The sequence below is a fragment of the Anthonomus grandis genome, chromosome 2 (assembly GCF_022605725.1).
Source record: "Anthonomus grandis grandis chromosome 2, icAntGran1.3, whole genome shotgun sequence".
In the NCBI taxonomy this organism is placed as follows: domain Eukaryota; kingdom Metazoa; phylum Arthropoda; class Insecta; order Coleoptera; family Curculionidae; genus Anthonomus; species Anthonomus grandis.
The window spans coordinates 35,763,347-35,787,931 of NC_065547.1; the positions used below are offsets into that span (position 1 = coordinate 35,763,347).

A 24,585-nucleotide genomic window follows, 5' to 3' on the forward strand; every position below is an offset into this window, starting at 1 on the left:
GAGAATTGGCCAGGCATCAGCATGAGTGATATCTAAAAATAAAGGGCGTTTCAATGTCTCTATTTTTTCTATAAGTTTACACAGAAGCTTGGAATTGATCGTATTTTTATTAATACACATTAGACAAAACAAAATAAACTTTGAAACTCCGATAGTAATTGTAACTTGCGCTCTATTACCGTTTAAGTGTGAAATTTTGGTATTTCTTGAGAAAAAAGCAAAAATTGCCATAAAAAATTTATAAACAAATTTCGACCTACACATATAGCTTAAAATGTTTGAAATTAAGTCAGCTATCACCCCCTTAAAGGATTGCATCTAGCTTCCGGACACCCTGTAGTTAAGAGCCATTCTTGTTAAAAGGCAGATATATATTGACTTAGTTTAGATGGGTATATAAGCTATCTGCATATTATACAAACTTTGGGAGCACCGAATAATGGTTTCTGATGTAGATAACTAGATTTTTTACGAAATTATTATTTTTCGCATATTTATTTATTTATTTATTTACGGAATCCATTTACAAAAATGTTTCATAGCATACCCATACAAACATATATATACAGATATAAAACTATCTATAAATCAATGAAAGGTGTAGATGAATTAATTAATTAAAAACCCTATGTAATAATTTTTTAACTGCCACTTAAAAGATGTAATCTTAGAGTCAAAAAAGCTTATCTGTCTTGAGAGACCATTAGCACTTCGAGCCATTCGTGTAATTGGATCATTAATACCATAATTGGTATGGTGGAATGTGACTGAAAATATTTCTAATTGTCTATTCATTCTGGAAGGCACCCCACGTTTAAAAAGAGTCAATAGCTCAAGACAATCTATAGCAGCATTTAAAACTTTAGGCATAAAGCATATTTCGAGTAATGTTCTTCGTGACTCTAATGTGGGTATGTTTAGATTGTCCCTGACCCACTGATAGTAATACTCCTGTATCCTGTAACCACATCTAAAAGCCAGCCTTAAAAATAAATTTTGAGTCTTTTCAATCTGCTTAATGTAGCAGTTATATGAAGGGGACTAGAAAATTGAACGACACTCCAAGACGGGCCTAACAAGAGACCAATAAAGTAATCTAAAAGTAAACAAAGACAAATCAATGGTAGAACGCTGGATAAAACCCAGCATTTTTATTGCCCTACCGGTCACCTGATTTATGTGACTTTTAAAAGGCAACCTGGAGTCAATAAATATTCCTAAGTCAGAAACCTGTGTTTTGACACCAATTTTGTTTATTTTATAAAGAAAAGCAATAGGGTTTCTTTGCTTAGAAAAAGTAATCTTATGGCACTTATTGATATTAAGGGACATTCTATTCAAGTGGCACCAATCAAAAAACAAATTAAGGTCTTTTTACAGGAGCACAGCATCATAAAGGGATGTGATAAGCCTAAATAGCTTCACATCATCAGCGAACATTAGCACACGACAATTTTCAAGTTTCCAAACTAAATCAATCAAAAAGAGGCAAAACAAAATAGGGCCCGAGTGGGAGCCCTGTGGTACCCCAGATGGCACCAAAATTTCAGTGGAACATGTACCTCCAAGATTAACAATCAGGGTTCTACCTATGAATCCCGAGATCCACTGAAGAAGAGGCTCCACAATACCTAAAGCCCTAAGCTTCTGCAAGAGTACCCCATGGTTAACCCGATCAAAAGCTTTGGAAAAATCTCTATATATCGAGTCAACCTGAAGTCCCGTCTCCAAGCAGCGGGAGAGGTAGTTGACATACAGCACCAAATTAACATCAGTAGATCTGCCTTTTATAAATCCAAATTGCTCAGGATTAAATAAAGATTTAAAACTCCAGGCAATCCTACGACTGACCAGGCAATCAAGCAGTCAATTGTAACCAATCTAAGTTGCCAAACAACTTAGATTGGTTACATACTGCCCGGCACTTTGTGCCGTGTTATTGTTTTTTATTACAAAATATGTGGGTATTCTCATATTTAAATTATATTTGTCAGTACTTAGCAGGTCACCTAGCTATAAGGTAATTTTATCTAATTTTTAATATTTGATTTTGTTTTAGTGTAAGGTTTTATTGTAGTTACGTGTGTTTTTCTGTTTATTATAGGTCTGATGATGCTTCATTAGCGAAACATGTCACCTGAATAATTAAATAGACATTTTGAGACTGAGACTTGGAGTTTTCAATTTTTTCCCCGATAATTGGAAATGTCATTTCTACTACCAGATTTAAAAATGGATTTTAGAAAACTTCTTTTCCAGAGTGTGGGATAAGAACCAGTACCCAAAGATTTGTTAAAAATGACACGAGTAAGAACACAAACACATTTCTTTAGGAAGAATGCCGGAATCCCATCTGGTCCAGTTGAGCATACATAATTAATTTTTTCTTAGGTTTCGTTGCGCACAATTTTTAAATCACAAATCTGTTTGCCTTACACGTTGTCAAAAATTGTTTACTATCTAGAAAAGTTAAATTATTTAAATAGAAGACGATAAAAAATTAGTGCCTCATAAACATCCTGCAATCCGAAAACGGCGTTGAATTCGTAAATCACGTAATATACACGAGGTTGCCGATATGTGGCCGGAATTAAAAATCATCTGCGAAAAACTTGAACTAACTTCGATTAAAAATACAAATAATACTTACTGGGTTGCGGTTAAATACGAATGCGAAGCATTAAACAATAGAATTGTTTCTTTAAATAGAAGACCTGAAGTGGGCTGAAATTAATTTACAATTTTTTTATTGTAATAATAAGCAGACACTAGTATGGATTATTAGGATCTTAATAAAATGCATTCCACTAACTTTCAGTATGTAGGAATATTAAGCCTTAATAGACTTAAGCCATACTATAAATTTTATAGTTATTGAAATTTTTCAAAAGCATATCAGGGCGAAAAAATGTATATAGAGATTTGCAAATTCAAAAAGTCTAAGAAGTATGATAGATGTTTTAAAATTAGAAGATAATTTTTAGAAAGTTGCTGGCAAATAACTAAACAATTTCATTACAGATATTAATTGTACTATACCCAACAAGCAAAATTAGTGTAACGAGCTTTATCTACATATAAACATGTACTAAGTACGTAAGGATATACTAGGGTAAATAAGGTGCAAACTCAATAGATGACAAACAAGTTGTTCTAATAAATAAATCACCTATGATGTATTATAATCGCCGTTTATGCCTTACTTTAGTTTAATATTATTATCAGCCTAACCGCATAATTATTCATATACCAAGACCATTTCAAATATGAGCCAACTAGTTTGGTTTATTATGAGTGCAAAATATTTGCAAAAAGTTTTAATGCTGCATTTTTTCTTAATTAAAAGTATTTCATTAAATTCTATCAATATAGCAGGTAGTAAAATTGCCAATGAATTATGGTAAAGAAATATCATAAAATAAATAAGATATCAAAATATATTCAGATCTTAAGAGTGAATTTTAATTTAGACCAATCAAGTCAATGAAAGAGCTTGAACTAACAATTGTTTCCAAGTGCTTTATAGCATATCTCTAAAAATATGTATTATATTAAGTCACTAAATTAAAGACGTTGCAATATCTTTATAAAGAAAACAAAACACGTATTTTTTATTAATATTAAATAACGCTTAAACTATTCCTTCCATATAATGTTATTATTTATTTAGTTTTTTCGTAAATAAAAAAAACCGCAACAATAATTATAAATTATTACGAAATCGTTTAAAGTCAAGGTTTAATTTATTAAGTGTAAAAGTGTCGCATTTTAATTATAATATTTATATAAACAGTAGTGAATGTAAAAGAAAAAGTTTTAGGTACAGAAGTTAATATAGCCTTTATAATTAAATATTTTCAAAAAAAACATATGTTCCAAATTTATATTTTGATACAAATTGATCGTTTACTAAAAGTATGAGTTGTATATATAGGGAAATAAATAACACGTAATTTGGCAGGATTAAACACAGATATTAAAATTATCTCCATTTAGTTAACCACTAAGGAAACCAATAAATAATGTAAAAATATAAAGAAACTATTGATCTACAATCATCTTAAATTGAATTATTGTTTTAACTATAAGTTCCTTCCTTAATCGCTTAAGATTCTCTGAACCACCATCTAACCAGTGACGCATAATAGACTATTAATTTGTTCGGAATATAAGATAGTAGACAGTATTACCATAATTTTTGGTAATAAAACATTTGTTATCGAAAAAGTTACTAAAGGATCCTTTCGAGAAATTTCTTCATATTTGTAGACACCTTAGTCTTGACTATAAATTAAGTACGATAAACGTCGAACTGATTCATAAGTTTCAATAACCAATTAAATGATTCTAACCAAATATTTGCAGTAACACCTTCAATCACATTCAACATCTCTGGTTTCAACAGGATGCTGCTACGTACCAGCAGAAACGATAAAATTACTGTGCGACAACTTTTCAGGTCGCCTTATTTTACGTAACGACGTCATTATTTCACCAATTTCAATTCACCAAAGTTCAAAGGACTTTGAACAACAGAAACAACTTTGAGACAACTATGACAGCTTAGAACTTATTTAAAAAAATAAAACTCAACATAAATAATTGTGAAAAAATATTGCTATTTTTTAGGAAGAAGATATTAGATGAATTTTTGGCAGGCTAATATAAAATCTAATAGCAGGATGTTTTAACGAGGATAAATATTTAAATCCCATTCACCCCTAAAACCAACTAGATATTTTTCTGTGTCGATATCTAAGAATTTTTTTGTTATGACCTTGCAATATTATGAAATATACTTAAAATTCCCCAACATGCAGAAATCATACAAAATTTATTAGGAATACCGTTGGAAAAACATGGAAAATAACCCTCAATAGGTCCCGTCATATTCTATTAATAATTTAATTTATGTTCTATAATATACGCCCTAAATTTTTTTAGCTTTTGATAACAGAAATAATTATTATAATTATTATCTTATATTACACGTATTAAGGTAAGATCCAATTCTGAACCATTCCAGTTAAATTTAAATTTGCACATTACTATTACCTAAACGATTTCTGATTTAATTATTTTAAATTTTGTTCAGTTTTTCAAAAGAAATAGTTTAAGTTCATAAATAATGAAATGATATCAAAATCCTGTTATTTGCATTATTTTAAAGCGTTGAGTCAGAAGTGTGGATAATGACAGGAAATAGCTCAAACATATACATATGAGGCTCATGAGTATATCCACTTTATCAGAAAAGATATTATTTGAATATGGTTATTACATTTTTTTTATGCTTATGGTTACTCCGTACATACTTACAAAAGAGTTTCAAGAAATAAAAAGAAACAAATTTCAGTTCATTATCATAAATCAAATTAATAATATAGTTTTAGGAATTGATGAATTAAGGTCTATAGTAATATCTATACATAAAATAATCCTTTTCTGATAGTATACATATGATAAAAACTTACGTTTCAAAAGAAAAGAAAACTATTCAGTAGTAACACAAAACCATCACAATTATGATTTTAAGAAACTTAACACACCATTCACATTACATCAAAAATTGAGACCTCACTTTTGATTAGTGCCTGTGCGTAACAACAAATTTCGAAGAAAATATTATTATTGCGTTATGAAATAAAACTAACAAAATATACCCCAAGATTGTATTCTGATTGAGGGTAATAAAATTGGGTCAACCTTAGTGTTTCATTGCCAATGGTCACGTAATCACTCGATAATTTGTGCAACGATTTATAAATATTCAATCCGGTGTTGTTTTTTATTTAATATTCCCCGTGCAACTTTTGTTTTTCTATTCTGGTATCGGCGAGATCACTGTGGATTTTAATTAGCTTCTGATTGTGATCTGACAAGAATCGTAAAGTCAAATTCGGCTGGATGGAGTTAACAAATGAAAAAAATTAAATATGATTTAAGACACGTGAATTCACTTATGGCAACAAATGTTTGTATATTTGATATCTGTATTTTTTTTAATATACTTCATAATAATAAGAGTTTTTTATGTATAGGAAAATATGAAAAACCTCACTGGAAGCTAGGCATATTATAGATTTAAAAAAGTATTACTAAGTTTTAAAATACTTATAATCGAACTAACATTAATCGCATTTAACAAAAAATGAATTTACTTATGACCAATTGCATTTGATTAAATCTTAACAAACAATGTAAAACATTTTAAAAGTGGTAGATACGACGATTCATAAAGTATTCGATGCTGTAGGAATTTATAAAGCATTATTTCTTTTCATTCGGATCATCAACCATCAGAAATGATATATAAACATATTTTCTAAGATCTGAAATAAGTCTGCTAAACTATTATGTTCACATATTTTATATTTTGCTATATTATGTTCATATAATTTAGATCTCCATAAATAAGTTTTAGAGTTCAATATGCAAAATTTTTAATACGACTCTTAAGCTTGAGCCCCTCTTTAATAATACTAAACAAATGGAATTAGCTCATTATAAATTTTAAATTGAAGATCCTCCTAAGGAGAGTGGCAATTCTTATTATAGTTAAAGCACATCACATGGAAAGTAGGTAACAGATTATGAACCAAAGGTAATAACTTGAAGCGCGCAGTCTATGTTATGATAGCTTCTGATTCATAATGCATTTGCTATAATTAAAAAAATGAATGAAGCTGGGTATCATTTGCAAACGCTATAATACCACAAGTTCTGACTGTGTTATAATATTATTGTATAAATAAAAGAAGTAAAGAGTCCAGAGTAGATTATTAAAGAGCCCTAGAGTTTATTGAAATATGATGAAGAACTACTCAATAAGGAGTTTCAACTAAAGAGTATGTAGAAATTTTACAAAAAACTACTAAACTACCGCTTAATGGCATCGCAAGCAAATCATACTAAATTTTAGAAATTAAGAAAGAATCTTATTCTGGCCTTAGAACCTTCCAGCTTAATCCATACTGGAATAATTTAGTTACTGCCGAACTATAATAATATTTATAATTATTAGTGACTACAAAATTAATTAGTTATCGAGCGCTGAGGACAATAGTAAGATAGCAGTGGCATATTAAGTCGCTACAGCGCTCTCAAGTCAAAATCATATTTTTTAAGACAACTTAATTCGTTTATCATTATTTTAGCGATATTTATTTAAAAAATATGGGAAATTCTATATGCCCATTCTTCAAATATTCATGAATAATATAATTCAAATCAGTATTCTGTGAATATTAGTTAGTCATGTTTCATGAAACGTTTTTATTTGATATTCTTGGAATATACATGTATTGTGTTAATCTAACAAGTTTTGACTTCTCCAGTAAGTGAGTTCTAGACATATATGATGATGGCTTATAAAAAAAATAGTTTGTATTGATATATTTGCTTTCTATACACTTTCTTTTTCATGGTGCTGTTTTCAAACAGTAGTCCTATTGCCATCCTAGTCAATAATGTTTCCTATAATGCATTATCTCTAGTTTGACTCATTTTAACGATGAACTTAATATATTTTGGCTGTTGAGTTTTGACGTTTATTGGGTCAAGAAATGCCAAATATAGGTTCCGACTTACGAACTCTTTTTTATATCTAATCGAAACCCAATAATTATAATTCTTGTATATTTGCTTATGCGAGTAGCACCTTCTTAAATTTCCCTTAAAGATATCTGCATGGTATGTATTTCCATTTTGAGTATCATGATGGTAATTTTCCAGTGAAATACAATAATTGAATCTGCGGTTCAACATTTAGTTCAGCACCAATTCTGTCCATTTTTAATCTGTTATTGACGGATGTTCCTCAGGTATCAATTTTAGGAACTGCTTTTACTTTATATAGATCCTAAATAGCTACTAAACGTATTTCTTATTACATCCATGCATTATGTCTTCATCTTTATATCCAGAGCGCCATTTTCTTAATAATTTTTGAATCCGGCACTCAATCCTTAGAAACGTCGTGTTATGCGTTTTGGCTATGTTCAGAGCTAAGTTTATTTGAAATTGACTAAATGCCTTATAGAGGAAAGGAATAAACTCAGATATTTCAGAAGTTATATTCCATGTTATATTAGGCCCAATAAAACTTGAAACTAATGCTAGGAAATGATTAGTTGTTTGTAATTTGCACTGTTTGTTATTAGAAATGATATTATTATTAGTAATAAAACACTTTAAATACTTTACTACTGCATGGTATACTACTCCTGTAGCAGGGTTTTATCTGCTGCTTGACGTACATTTGACAATTCAGAGCATGTTTATTTATTTATTTAAGTACAAGGCTCTCCTACAGATAGACTAAGTAATTCAATAACAGGAAAGCACAAAGTATCTTATGAGTTTAAATACAAGTAAGCGCTTTGCCAAACATTACATTTTCACCAAACCTAACAAATATACCAGGCAATATAAACCTAACTAACTTATTTAATAGAAACTCTTATAAACAATAAAGAAGCATATATACATATGAATAATGGAAACAATAGGAAAAAAAGGACAATATTTATCGTTCTTTGCTAAATTGGGTAGAATTTCTTAAGTATCGTTTAAATGAAGCCATACTGGAGAAAAATATATCATTATTCAAATTAGTTTCTTGAAAATTATTAAAACTACGGGCGCATCTGAACAATGGAGAGTTAGACAAATAGTTTGAAGAATATCTTGACATGATAAAGGTCGATCTGTTATGCAAAATATAAGGATTAACGTTGATATGTAAATTTTCCAGACAGAAAGGGCAGTCTAATAAATTATTAAGAATTTTATAAATCAAAATTATTTCTATGACTCTCTAAGGGCTTCATACCATAAAACTTTAAATTATCATAGTAAGTAAAAAAATATCTTTGTCTATTAACGCGGAAATTTACTATATTTACAATTTTAAACCCTTTCAATTTGGTCAATACATGTGTGATACATCGGATTCCAAGCTACTGTTGCATATTCTATAGTAGGTTTAACGAATGCCTTGTATAATAATATTAATTATGTTTGATTACTAAAACCCTTTGTAATTCGAGATATAAAACCGAGATTTTTTAGAGCTTTCTAAACAATGGTTTCTATATGAACGTCGAAGAGCAGTCTGGAATCCAACGTCACACCTAAATCCTTAATAAACTCTACATACTTCAAGATAGTGCCCCCGAGATAGACATCACATTTGTTTTGTGTCTGAGATGGTTTTCTGCTAAAAAGTATAGAATGAAATTTTTCTGGATTAATAAATAATTTATTTAAGGTACAGTACCTTTCAAAATTTGCAAGATCAGATTGCAGGGCACGAAAATCTGATACCTTCTTAATTGTTGTAAAGATTTTTAGGTCATCTGCATATGCAAGATATTTACAGATAGAGAAACATTGACCAATGTCATTTAAAAAGATTGAGAACAAAATCGGTCCCAAATGAGAACTTTGCGGTACTCCTGAAGTTACGGTTGTACAAGAAGACTTTACCCCATTTATGACAGCGTACTGTGAGCGATTCGTTAGATAACTTTTAATGTTAAATAATACATCAAGAATTCATGTATGAACTTAAAGGAACAAAGAACTTTTTAAGGTATGATCCTGTATATTTAAGGCATTATTAAAAAATAGCTTAATTGTTATTAAAAAATTACGTTCAGACATTATCTAAATTCACGACATAAATATATAAGAATTACAGCTCGTCAATTTATAGATTTATAGGTCATGTTTAAATATCTTTAATATACATTTGATCATATTGTTTAATGTAAGAACTCTTATAATTATAGGAAATCATTAAAAAACTTGTTTTAATATCTAAAAATATATTTATAATGTTTTTCAATCATAAAACTTCATAAAATTTCCGTCAAAACTGTAAACTTCCTTTATGTTCGTAAATATTAAGATTCGGAAAGGTGTGAACAAAACAAAAAAATGTCCTTCTCACGTTTGATGTTTACCGTATGTAATCAAACTTACTCAGCTTTGACAATTACGAGTAAATATATGCACGTTTAAGTGAGTACTTCTGATACATACGAAAACAGCCATGTACGGTATTTATCAGACAAAGTCAACTCACGTATATTCTTGCAAACAATAAATCATTTTCGATTTGATGGAATGAATGTCTCAGACTATTATTTGCACGCATGCTTTTATGTATTTACATATGTTTGGAAAAACCAGATTACTGCTTAACTGGAGGCATTTGGTCAATGCCCTTTACAAAAAAGTAATATGTTTAAAAAAAAATTAAGAAATTATATTGCGATAAATAGAAGATTTTGCATAAATTGAAACTTAATAAAGTAATTGGTTTTTGAGCAGTTCTATAAAGCCCTACTTTTTTTCAAACGTTTCTACGTTTGAAATCTTGACCATTTTATTAATGCTGAATTTTTCTTTGAGCTTGCTGAACGAGGCCAATTAAAAGAATTTAACTTGCATACATGATAGCACATGCACACATTGCTATAATTTTTATTTAAATACTCCAACTATAATTCATTGGATCTATTTCATTAAAAATACTATAGGAATTTAATTTAGGTATAACTTTTGATAATACTATTTCCTTGGTCCCTAACAGAAAAAGAATGCTTTTGGATATGGCAACTCTTTTGTGATGCATGATGTGACGCATCAATTCTTATGGAAACTTGGTATGCATCAATTTTGTGGATGCTATTTGACAATACCTGACACAATTTTTTGTTACAATCATTTTTTTTTACAAGGCAGATGGTGTGTAACCGAAAATCAGAAATCCTAAGCAAACTTAATGTAAATTGATTTTATATATTTTAGCTTGAATAAAAGCAAAAGGTTAACTTTATTAAATGGAATTAAAAAAATATTGAAGTCAATCAAAAACAGATTATGAACTCCTATGAAATTTTTGATTGATTATTTAGTTTTAACTTTCTGTGTTTCTATTTCAAGAGATTTTTGAAGGCAGATAATACTTTTTATTGTTACTGGCTTTTTACCTAAATGTTGGTAATATTTATATTTGTAGTCAGACCTTTCGTTTTTTAGGATCATTATTAATTTCTTTGTTTTTAAATAGTGAACTGTTAATTTAATTTTATATTTAAAAAAACTTCGCCATTAGCTTACCATGAATGCCAACTTCATTTAATGTCAAAGTTATGTCCTCAAAAAAGCACTCAGAACTTCAAAAGCAAAGAAAATTAAGAGGCTTGGAATTTTATTTGATCCTATCTCCAACTAAGCTTTTCAAATTTATTTGCCGGAATTCGGTAAAGATTTATAATCAAAATTGGTTTTATTTTATTTATCGAAATAATCTCCTTGATGATCACTTTTGCATACATTTGAACCAATTTTCGAAGTACGCTGAATGAAGTAACTTCAATACATGCGTTTTGAATGAATCAACTGCTTCTTCGGGAATCGAAAATCGATGTCGACGATGTCGATCACGTAATTTATTCTTGACTTGACGGATGACCAGCTATCAATTCGATATTTTGGATGGTCAAAAATTTCTTTGCTTGGCCGATGTATGGGAATTCGTATTGTCATAGTGAATAATGAATCGTCTCTTCTTTTGCTTTTTCTTATTTTTACAATTACTTCTGGCAAACAAATGGTCATACAGTGTCTTACTGATGCTTGTCATACTATCCAAAGATGCCTCAATCTCACGGTATGTCGTATGACGATCTCCTTTTTATCAGTTCACGCACAGCAATGTTCCTTTCTGGCAGAACAACCAATTTTAGATGACATTCACGGAATTTGTCCTGGTGCGAACGTTAGCTACAATTAAGTTCATTATATCAGTTTTTTATAGTACTGTAGGATGGTGCTTTCTCACTGTATAAAGAATAAAGGTCGTCAATACACTCTTGTTTTGATGACCTACGTCAAAAGTTATATTAAATAATTACTGGAAAATGTTTACGGGTAAATTCTATATTTTTTAGTATAATTTTTCAAGTTACTGTAAACAGCGCAGCAACATTCACTGCTACGAAGGTCAGAAATATAAATACCGACCCTCGTATTTTTACATCTCCGAATGATTTTTTTAATTCCACTAATACCTTTACGCTAAGAATAGTCCCTAAGGTTCCATTAGACATTTCAAAAGATGGCTTTAATTCTGAAATTTATCAAGAAATTATATTAAAGAATTTTTTTGATAAGGATAATATCGAACTTCGAGAGAAAATATTCTGCATATAAATAATAAACATATTATTTTCGTTAATTTAAAGTGCTAATCCTAATTTCAGAAGTGATGCATTTCGGCAAGTGGTCTTGCCATAATCAGACTAAAAAATTACTTAACATATTCACAATTATTTGTTGATATTTTATGAAGTTGTTGCAGTAGCAAGGAAGCTAAGCGGCTCCACGATAAGCGCTTCGCTAATCGCCGACATCCTTCTCAAAAAACATTTTCTGCAGTCCATCGTCGATTACGGAAAACGCATAAAAACTTTTTAAACCATCAGGAGGTACAGGAAATCCACGGACTGCACGAACTACCATCATGAAGCTGCCCACCAAATAGAGTGGCGGGTGCCTCACGAGTAGCCATTGCCACCTTCAAAAAGTCCAGGCACTGGGTTCATTAGACTACCAGCCGTAAGTAGATTTTTGTGTATTGGTTTTGTAGCGTATCGCAATTCAACCAGATTTTGATTTGATCAATTCATTCACCGATGAGGACTGGTTTCACTAAGAATGGTGACTTTAATAGTCGCAACAGCCACATATGGTATGCTGAATCTTCATGCAGCATGAGAATTTGAGATTAACATGTGGGTTGGTATTATTGCCGACTTTTTAATTGGTCCGTACTTACTTCCACCTCGGCTAACTGGTAACATCTACTTACATTTACTACAAGATATAGGTTTTCAACTATTGGACAATAACCCACGTAATTTCCTGAGCGATGGATCGGAAGAGGAGGAGCCATCAGATGGCCCGCACGATGGCCCGCACGAAGTCCGGACTTAACCCTATCGGATTTTTTTCTGTAAACACCCTGTGTAAAACTCCTGTAAACACCCAAGAAGATTTATTAGAAAGAGTGATGGCGGCCTGTCATTACATACAGCAAAAGCCCTTTTATCAAGGGGTACGCGCCTCTATGAGTTATGTAGCCAGGGGTGATTATAACTTCTATATCATTATTATGTTAAGAATAAAGTACTAGGATATTAACGTTTCTTAAATTTAAAAAATAGCAAATTTTAAGCGCAAAGTGGTGGAAGAATTTTTGACTAAGAATTCCTATGCAAATATTGTTCACTAATCTCAATTCACTAATATCCCACACAACCCAAGTTTGGGATATTATAGTGCCCAAGTTTGCCACCACCAATATATGATATCAGGTCACGCGTGAAGCATTAGTTAGCAAAATTAAGTGTTTCAGTATCCTGGTAGTAGGGATCTCCAGATGCTGGAAATATTAATACTGGCCTGGCTTAAGACTCATTGGTTTTGTTGGATTTAAATTGCGTCCAGAATTTTTTTTTGTATTTATTATTTGTTGTGATCATTGGACCAAGCGTATTCTGCTCTTGCTAATCTGGAAACCTCTTCGTGTTAAGCATAAAGCTTTTACACGACTAAGTCAAAAATATAAGCCTAATGCTACTATTACTATTTTTTATATTACAGCTCTTTAAATAGTAGTTCATGGGATACAGCATCAAAACCTTTGCTAAGATCGCAAAACAAGGCAGAAGCAGCCAGTTCTTACAGCCTTTTTTGGCATTCGTTTAAATTAGTATAACTATAATTCCTAGAAATCTTAGAGAAAAAATCCTGTTATTTCTTAAGAAATTTTTAGGCTGGAAAATTGCCAAAATTGCTTATTTTCCAGTTAAGCAGAGCAGCATATTAATTTTGTTTTTTTAAGCATTGGAAAAGACAATGATTACAAACATGGACGTTTAAAAAACCAATGCTTAGAAAGGCGTAAAGACGCTACCCTATTACTGTGCAGAATTAGGAGAAAAACGTTGTTGAGAGAAAGACCGAGGAAGAAAGACATAAAGATTAGCACAGGTCAAGATATCAATGGATATATTTATTTTCATTAAATTCGATTAATTAAATAATTGAAATATAAATTATAATTTTCATTTATACACATTTTTTTAAAATATCACTATGATAGCATACCATTGTTATTCTAATTTTCAATTATAAAAAACGTGTGACGTTGTATTAAAAAAATGTAAATAAATCGTTGCGAAAATTGACATTGAATTTTTAATTGAGCCAGCAAAATCACAAATTTTATTTCTGATGCATAATATTTTTTTCATTTTTGTAATGCACTTTTAGATAGTAATTAATAATAACAGTAATCTTTTAGGATTTTTTACCTTTAAACATTTACATATGTATGGTTATTGTCCATTAAGGAAACAACATAACAATAACACCTGCTCCAATGACCTACTTTTTAATTATCATTAAAGATCTCATAAATATTAACACGAATAAAAATTACAAATTCACTAGATTATGCTATACCCAAATTATATAAGAGATTTTTATAAATTTAGATACTTTCTTATAGCCAACTAACTAAATTCGTAATAAATTTTTCGGTGATTTAATTAACCTAGTAAAGTTTCATAATATTTACATAGCAAAGTGATTCCTGCTTTTTATTCATTAAGAATAGATTTTTTTAGCGCAATCATCTGAGAAGTATATAAACTATTTATCTTGTTATGTAAAGGTGCCGAAATTTCTCGCTTTTACAGTTTCTCTAATATTGTTCAAGGCTAGACTTTTTCTGATTTAATATTTTGGTGATATAATAAGAGTTTACTATATTTAGGAGGTCAATGGACAGAATTTGGATTTATTTATCTGCTTTAAATTGGGATATTTGTAATTATTTGTCTCGTACATAGGGCGACATTTTCTTTTAATATTTAGTAAAGGAACTTCGAAAATTATAGTAAATAAAGAAAGGTTATAGTTTTAAAGTAAAAAAATTAAATAGTGTCCATCCATACAATAGGAAAAACAATAATTGTACAAAAGACATCCTATATCTAATCCTAGTTTGCTGAGTAAAACAAAAGCTGAACTTTAATCAAAGGTCTAACACAGTATTAGCTGATAAATGCCATTGCGACAAAGAATTATAAATTTGTTTTTCTTTTAAGTTAAAACTACCGCAGTGGTGTTAGTTTAGGTGTAGTTAACGAAAATATATTATATTTAGAGATACATAGGGCTTTATGCTTTATTATTATGAAATTGTAATTTAGATGTATTATATGTCTAATGCTGCTGCAACAGTGTCGTTTTTATATGTTTTGACCATTGATATTTTAAAAGTAGGAGGAAGAAGAGTTCCGTCATGCAGCTCTACTAATGTGGAAAGTGCAGATTTCTCTGAGTACAACTACTAACTATCAAGTTAATTGTGCAAGAGGAAGTTTTGCACAACCTAAGAAAAATTTAATTCACCAGTTGACCGGACCTCTGAAAACTGGATCACAATAAGTGTAGATTAGAAATAGATGCTTTCCAGAAAAATCCTCCAATGGCAGAGAAGATTAGCATTAATAGTTGCTTAATTTACTGAGATTTACTAAAGAAAAGTAAATCATTTAATAAGTAAAAAATGTGTATAAACGACACTGTAAATAGAATCTACATCACATCGTAGACTACATCATTTTATATAATACTTTTTGGTAACGTTTCATCAAAACCTCTTAGCTTAGCCAAAAATATTAATAATTGCAATAAATACGTAAAATAAATAATTGTATTCATACGCATTCCACGCTTTGCTCAAAGAAGCATGTTATGATACTGCGCATAGTTATGACGTCACAATGAGAGTAGTCGCCACTAAAACCTATAGGCTTATTTTAGAGCTCGATTTAAATTCTGTTAGGATAAAAAGTTTTAACAAATCAACCTAATAGGGCTGTTTTGGTAATATTTAGTGAGTAGATAATTAGACTTCTTATTTTATTTATAGTGCTTTCTAGAAGTAGGAGAGAGAAAGATACCTAAATAACATAAAAATCTCTTGAATTAGCACCGTGGTTTAAATAATCAGGGAAAAGGTGCTGATAAATCTACCAGATTTTATGGGTTTCCTATCATTTTATTGATTCCGTATGAATACTCTTTCATAGTTTTCTCAAACAATACATCGCCGAAAATTGTGCATTCCTGTCTGTTATCGTAAGGATCATTTCATTACATTATAGGATTTTATTCGAAACACTTTAAATAATACAAAATTTGCATACTAGATTGGAAAAGTATGAATCTAAAAAGACATTATAGTAACTTCTCTTAATATGCCAAAATCAAAAGGTTCATTAAAAAAATTAAGGTTTACAGAGAATTTTAGAACTAGAGAGACTCTAACTACTTTGATGTTACTACATTTTTTGCATTTGTTGATTCAATAACTAAAGTCCTAGGAATGATATATAAGAATGGTTCTGCTTGAAGATTATGATATTGGCTTTATCTGAATAATATAAACTAGAACTAGTTGATGTATTACGCGACATTGAAAACGTGATTAATGTCAGTTGTCTTGGATGAATCTGGATCAAAAATATTCATCTAGAGAATACATATTAGGTTTGGAAAATGTTTTTATACTAAAAAATAATTGAAAAATAATTATGCAGCAATTAATTGCTTATTAAGGGGATCTGCAGCTGATGTTTACAGAGCTTTCGAATTGTAGAGAAAGGCTACTTGAATCATCAGTAACATTTGAACATTTAAGGAGGTAGCAGAGTTGTAAGTCCTCAAAAATATTAATTCTTTCATCACCGAAACATTAAAAAAAATTCGTCGTAATAAATTAAAATACACAGAAGTATTACAGAGTTCATGATGATATTGTTACAACACCAGAAAGAAAGGCAACAATATGCCTGCGTATGAAAGAGTAAAGAGGTGCCTTGAATAGGCCAGTCGAAAAATAAAGAAAAATTTACATTTTTTGTATTTTAATGAACACCTAAATTACCAATTTTAATCATGTTTTATGTCAAAATTTCATAAATTTAGCTATATATTAGGTTTGATTGTAAATAAAACATTGCTTCAAACTCTTCCTTTTGAGTTTAAAATTATTAAAACTAACATATTCATCATTTGGATTTGATGAGACATCAATTAAATATAGTTTCTTTTTTTCTATAACTGGATAAAATTAGCATATTTCAATGTTTCTCAAAATTAACGTAAAATAAGGAAAATTTAAATTTTTTGATAAGTAAAAAACAAAATTACTAAAAATAATAACAATTTCCGGCAACTAATGCACTATTAATATAAAATAACTAACCATTTATTATAATTACTACTATACATGCATGTTTCTTTAATACAATGATTAATAATGCAGATCATTAATAATAACCAAAATACCCCAATAATTAAGAAACCTACTTATATAATAACTATTTAATTACTCAAAAACGTTTTTTTATTTGAATTTAGGAGAATATTAAGCAATACATTTTTAGTAAAAAAATAAATATTTAATTCGTTATTCTATTATATCTGCTAAAAGTGTAATTAATGGGTAAGAATATTAAAGCAATTATGTTCTAGTTAATTTGAATAGTTCAAAAAAAACATGAAACTGGAATCAATTTTTTACCTAAATTAAAATAATTAAGAAAATAAGACGTTGGCCAATTATCATTAAAATTTGATACCTCACTACTCTCATTTAGAATAAAATACGGCATTTACAAAGTTGGTTAATAAATGAAGTTTGAATCAATACCTTTGTTACACTGGTTTCTTCCGGACTAGCTGTTATTGCTCTTGCCGGTCTTCTCAGTTGCAAATGCGTGCTATGGTACTTTGATCTCCTATACAACTTTTCTCTGTAGCATCTAGGTGCTGAGGTTGGATTAAAGGATTTTTAACTTGTTTCATGATCGGGAAGAGTAATTAGGCTTCGGGGAAAGGTTGCCAGGTATCTTTGGGCGGAGCCAAACCCGAGCCCCACTCCTCGCAGAGAAAACAAAGCCTGAGTGAACCGGGCGGAGGACTGAACAATCTCAGTCTTTTGGTTTCAACTTAGATTGAATCAATAGTATACAATAGTAAAGTACAGATACTCCAAAAATACCTCCTTTTTTATAAAATTTAACAAAACAGCTTTGTCGACATTTTATTCCAGTTCTAATCTTTGAATAAGAGAAGTGAAATGCGTATGTGGAAGTACGACTCTAGAATACGACTCAATTTATAGAAAATAAGAAGTTACAAATGTCATCAAAATGTTCATATATGAACATTTTATAATTTTTTTCAAAAATATACAGATTCAATTTAGGGTTCATATTAAGCCTATAAAAAAAGGCCAACGATCTTGCATACAATTCCAGGAGCTACTGGAAGGAGAGTGATGGCAACAAACCAAAAACAAGAATTGCTTAAAGCTTAGGAAAATGTGCCACAGCATTTTATGCAGATGTTGCAGCCATACAGTATGTGGATTTTTTATTGCATCATAGAAAGAAGCATCTGGGCATATATGACACACCTGAAAAATTATGCAGAACTAGGTTCGAGGGGCTAGAAGATGCAACTTCGAAGGCAAATAGATATGCAGAGAAGCGGATGTGATGCCTCTAGAGTCTAATTAGAATATATATTTAAACAAACAGCTGTAAATACAGCTTGACTTACTACAATTTTTGGTATATTGCAGCAATTAACGGATATGCGAATAATTCCAATCAACAACTTTTATCTAATCTATCTTAAAATAAAATGTATCTCTAAAAGGTCTTGACGGAAGCACTTGCAGACTACAGGTAGATGAATAAATGTAGGTTTTTAACATATATTTTCTATTATCATGTGCAAAGAAACAGATTAATTTTAAGGGATTAGGAGAATATTATATTTCATGTCCAAGCTTTTTGACTGTGTACACGTAGATAAATGGTGACAATAATAAAATGCGAGAAGCCATTTGTATAACGTGTATATATATATTTTTTTCTCTTAAATAAGTTTTGTCACCATATTTTATGTTTTGACCCCTTTAGAGAGAGAGCTTTTGTTATTTTTGTTTTTATGTCGTAAGTGTGACAATTCTGCGTTTGAAGTTATATTCTTTACATCTTTTAGGTAGCACTGATGATGGCTATTTGTTAGCCGAAAGTGCTTTGCTATTGAAAAAATATAATATCGGTATAATATATTTAGGTATTATCAGTATTGTATGCATATCTTAAATAAACCTGAAGCATAGTTATGACTAAAAGTTTCAACAATAAAATTTACCTCAGTTTAAAATCGGAAATTAGTCAGTTACTTTTATAAAGTCTAAAACAAGAATTTAGTTTTCCTAAAAATATTATTGACTTAATTTTTTCAAATAGTGTTTACGTAAAAAAGCTTTTAAAATAAGTACTTCCTAAAGAAAGGTAATGTTGGGCCATCCCTGTAACTTAAATTTTGTATGATATTTTATATCAGTTTTGCGTTATAAGTTTTAGAAATGCGGGAATAAAAAACTTCACTTTTGGAATCTTAACAAGAACAACATTAACCACCTTATTAGGCACAACATTAAGGAGATACTTTTGGGTATTTTTTTAAATTAAATATAATTTATGAGATCTACATTTTTATCAGTGTAATATGTGCTATTTCAATTTAATGCAAGAAAACTACGACTTCGGTAAGTACTTTGATAGAATTCTGTCTCCCCCTTTTTGAATCTCTATGACATGCTCTAAGCTCTATATTATCAGCTACATATATAGGTTAACTTAAATTTTTTGAACAAATATTTGAAAAAAGTGTTTAAACACAATTTCTTTCTAAATCATTAGAGAGCCCTGAAGATAAATTTAATATTATTCGCAACGTTGATCAATTTATAATTTTAAACCACAACTTCTAATTCCCAATATTTAGTTACCAACTCATAGAAATATTTAGATAATACTATATAAGCGTTATATTTTGTCCAAAAATATATATTCTTCATAAAACTGTATTTATTAAATTAGCTAAATCGTACGAGTAAATTTACGTAAATCATGAAATTTTGTGAATCGCCTTTTTAAATGTAGCGTTTGTGTGAATTATAATTTGTAAATATTTTTTAATTTATTTTATATTTTATATTAGTAAATGAATGCGGTTTTATGAAAAACATTTAATTCTTTAAGAAAATTATATTAAAAATATAAATAAATTCAATTTTATTATTAACAAAGTTTCTTAAATTAAAAATTAGTAATATTTAAATAACTTGTAAAATTCAACCCAAATTAAACTTACCTTTTTAGGAATAAAATATTTAAAAATCCGTTCACGAAACCCAGGTGACGTAAGGTTTAAAATATTATGTCACTATATGGAATCACCAAATGAAAAAAAAATTAAAACCGAAAAATGTTGGGCTTCTTACTTTCTCGAAGTTGACCGCATAGTATAAGTTAAAAACTCAAAAGAACTAAATAAAGCAGACAATTAAATAGCATAAAATTTAGTGATTTTCATTCTCTATGAGCGTCGCGTAAGGTGGGGGAACACCTTAGATTTGACAAACAGCGAGTTTGTAGAATTGGAGAGTGACGAGTAACAATTATTGTTTGTGGAATTTACGATATACCTTTTTTCTGGTAAAATGTGTGATAATTTATTCAAAAAAAAATCAACAGGTTTAATTATGACAAGCAATATTTATTGAGCTTTTACAATTCGAGCAAATTAAAGGAGTTAACTTATAATAATGATTTAGATATACTAAAGTACTTACCCATACCACATACGTACTACGTACCCATACAAACCAAACAATAGGAAATTGGTGCATGGCTAGGTTTAATATTTAAATTCAACCTATCAAGTTATATCCTGAATTATTCAGCCGTTCGACAATACGTACAACGTTTAATTTTGCAATATTTTCTTTGCGGAAACAAAAAAATTAAATAAAAGTCTTGGTATTTAAAACTGACACACTTTAGTTTTTTCTCTAGATCTCTTGAAGTCAAATTGATTTCGTGAGGTAAAACCGAAGTCTACTTTCAGCAAAGATGATAAAGCGAAAGCGCTTTATTTAAATTTATAAATTTGTTTCAAATTTATCAAATCGAAAGTTCTTTTATATAGTTCCATCAATCAGTTTATGTTGAATGCGCGGTACATAGGTCAGAAAGTATATATTTCTTTTACGCTAGTAATTTGATCTAGTCAAGACATAAATCATCAATTTCGCGGTGCTCACAATATTTGGCCAAAAAGTAAATAATAAATAAAAAGCATTTGATGTAATAATATTATATCGAATTCCCATTCAAAATAATATTAAATACAGCCAACTAAACACCAATAGATATGTACATATATTTATATAGGTTGAAATGATATAATAGCAGCCATTTTAACAACAAAATAGCTATAACATACGGTTTGATTCCTCAGCTTTCTGGAATATTTATTTCATTGTTTCAAATATTTATCTCAGACGAATAAGCTAGCAAATCAGCACTCACCTGGCTTCTATGTCGGGCTTATTGTTTTGCAGCTTTACGGAGAAGATGGCAAAATTCCAGTAGATTTCATATTTCTAATGTTTACAAGTAAGAATCCATAATACAAGTATTGTAGTAAATTTTCTTTTTGTAATATTTTATAGGGGTGGAGGGGAGACCAGAGTAAGTTTATCTTTGATAAACCGTATTCATTGATTGTTTCGTACTCTTCTTTGATTCATTCCTGTTATTGCTAATTACAACTCATTTAAGGTATTATAAGGTATATAGTAAAACTATGCAGGTTTGGTACAAAAAGTGTTAATCAAATGCAAGTTTTTTCAGTATTAGACTATTACAAATTATCGCCAAAATATAACATAAGAACTCTTTTTCATGACCGACATTTTGGAAGGTATATAATATTGCTATATAGTGAAAAACGATTTTGTGATTTCAGTATCACCTCAAAGGTTCTAACCGTAGGACTGCTTCGCTGTAAAAAAAACAATTTCCAAAAGTCATAATAGCATAACAACAAACTATTATTAGTCCTTAATTTATACAGGGTGTCCCGAAATTACATCGCAATATTTTACCAGCCGCATCTTTGTCTAAAAGTAAGACAAAAAGTCCATATACAGTATGGTTCAAAAGTGCATCGTTTTTAAGTTACAGGGTGTTTTATGAATCATGTTAAAGATGGTTTTTTGTTAATATATCCAGAACGCCTAGTTGTAGTCTTTTGAAATTTTCAACATTTACTATTGGTTTTATTAAAAACTGATATTGCAACCATTTTTGCCAAAATGTATACAGGGTCGTGTAAGTGGTCGGTAAAGTTTAAATTGTTAAAACTTTTTTTCTAGCAACTCCGTGATAATTTTGGTATTAGAATTGAAAAGAACAAACATTTTTACATAAAAAAGGTGCTCTTGTCTAATTTCGATAGAAGCTTCCGTTTTCGAAAAAATTAGATGTAAATGTTTTGCAAAGAGAACGCGTAAGTTATTTTGGTAACAGTTAATAAAATTAAAAAGCATCTTAAAAATCCGTTGGGGATAAACATGACCTAAGCTATCACAAATACTTTATTTAAGTTTTTTTTTAATGTAATTGAATAGGTAAAAAAAAGAAACAATTAATTTATTACGTAAAAAAAAAAACATAAAAACTCCAAACAAAAAAACACAAATTACAACAAATGTTCAAAGTGGTTTCCATTTTGCTGAAGACACAATCTTGCCCTACGCGTTATTGCGCGTAGGGCAAGATTGTGTCGTCCGTCCATAAAATGGAAGGAATTAAGTTTGGATTATTAATTACCCATTGACAAAATTGGATCCTCAACGGAAAATCGTCTGGCTCTAAATCTTGGACCCGCTGGTAATGAAACGGATGTAACCCTTTTGATCTTAGCATTCTTCCAATCTAATAAAAATTAAATTACTATCGTAACAATAAGTATTTTTTTTTAATTACTTACTATAGAGCGAGGAATATGTGTGGCTCTTGACACATTTCTTATACTTGCCTCCGGATTTTCTTCAAAAACATTTAAAACATTTTCTAAATCATAATCTTCTTGTGGTCTTTCCACGCCTTGTCCACGAGCTCTTTGAAAACTTCCGTTATTGCATAAATTTCGGTGAGTGTTAATAAAAACTTGACGATCTGGAACATGTCTTAGGGGATTTCTTCGGCGATACTCACGGACAGCCGCTAAAGAACTGCCATTACACAAACCATAAACAAAATGCATGTCAGCTAACTCTTGATTTGTAAATCTATCCATAATTTTTGAAAAATGAATCACAAAAAAGAACATATTTACTTTGCCAAAGCAAATTTAAAAAATGTGAGATGTCAACAAAACGTTAAACAAAATTTAACAAATAAACTATTTGTCAACAAACACAGCCAACTATTATTTTACAAGATATTATTTGTAGTTACTTTTTGAAATACCAATTCATGATTTATTAATAATTGATTTTTTCGAAAACGGAAGCTCCTATCGAAATTAGACAAGAGCACCTTTTTATGTAAAAATGTTTGTTCTTTTCAATTCTAATACCAAAATTATCACGGAGTTGCTAGAAAAAAAGTTTTAACAATTTAAACTTTACCGACCACTTATTTTACACGACCCTGTATACATTTTGGCAAAAATGGTTGCAATATCAGTTTTTAATAAAACCAATAGTAAATGTTGAAAATTTCAAAAGATTACAACTAGGCGTTCCGGATATATTAACAAAAAACCATCTTTAACATTATTCATAAAACACCCTGTAACTTAAAAACGATGCACTATTGAACCATACTGTATATGGACTTTTTGAGCTATTTTTAGACAAAGATGCGGCTGGTAAGATATTGCGATGTAATTTCGGGATACCCTGTATAGTATCTAAAATTATAGAGTATCTAAAAAAGCGGCCAAATGATTAATAGCTTAATAATCGAGCATTATAGTTTTTTTTTCTAATTAATATTCCTATGCAGTACATACCAGTAACGCCGGACGCTTACCATCTTTTGAAGGTATATAGATAGTAAGAAATGTTCATATTATTTTGGCGTTGGATACTGACGTATATACGCGACGCCAAACGAGTTTGTAGATTGGAATGCATTATAGAGCAACATTAAAAATGGGTTTACCTACTCAAAAAGTTAGTTATAACCATCTAGAGCTTAACTTAAAAAATAAATATAACAAATTTGATATTTTTAGTAGATAAGTTTCTCATGTGAAGTTTTTTTCTGGAACTAAGAATTAAAAAAAGTAGATGAAAAAGAAGTAAATATAGTATAGAATCAATCTGGCATCAAAAAAGTGTCGAAATTTGAAAGTGTTTAAAAAATTAAAATCTGTATCCCCTCGTAGTTTTGTTGGAAAAGTTTGATTTTCAGGATAAAACGTAAGTCGTGCAGAAAAATGAACACAACAGAAAATAAGATAATTAAATTTTCCACAATTCAATTTTAGAAGGCAAAGCCGTAAAATGAACAGCGACAAAGTTATACAGGACCAAAATAATTTATTTCCAAT

The 24,585-nt window shown here is 29.8% G+C and overlaps 1 protein-coding gene across 3 annotated transcripts in view; it reads right to left on the bottom strand.

Moving 5' to 3' along the window:
• Positions 1-20,510, bottom strand: part of LOC126750657 (fatty acyl-CoA reductase wat-like) — a 43,125-nt gene extending 22,615 nt beyond the window's left edge. Inside the window, exon 1 of one of the 3 annotated variants that reach the window (XM_050460327.1) lies at positions 11,131-11,163. In XM_050460327.1, coding sequence (XP_050316284.1) covers positions 11,131-11,148 — 18 coding nt within the window. In that variant the 5' untranslated portion in view covers positions 11,149-11,163. Of the gene's footprint in view, positions 1-5,474; positions 5,744-11,130; positions 11,164-20,328 lie in introns of those variants that run through there. The other 2 variants (XM_050460329.1, XM_050460328.1) reach the window with 2 other exon arrangements.
• Positions 20,511-24,585: the final 4,075 nt, after the last annotated feature.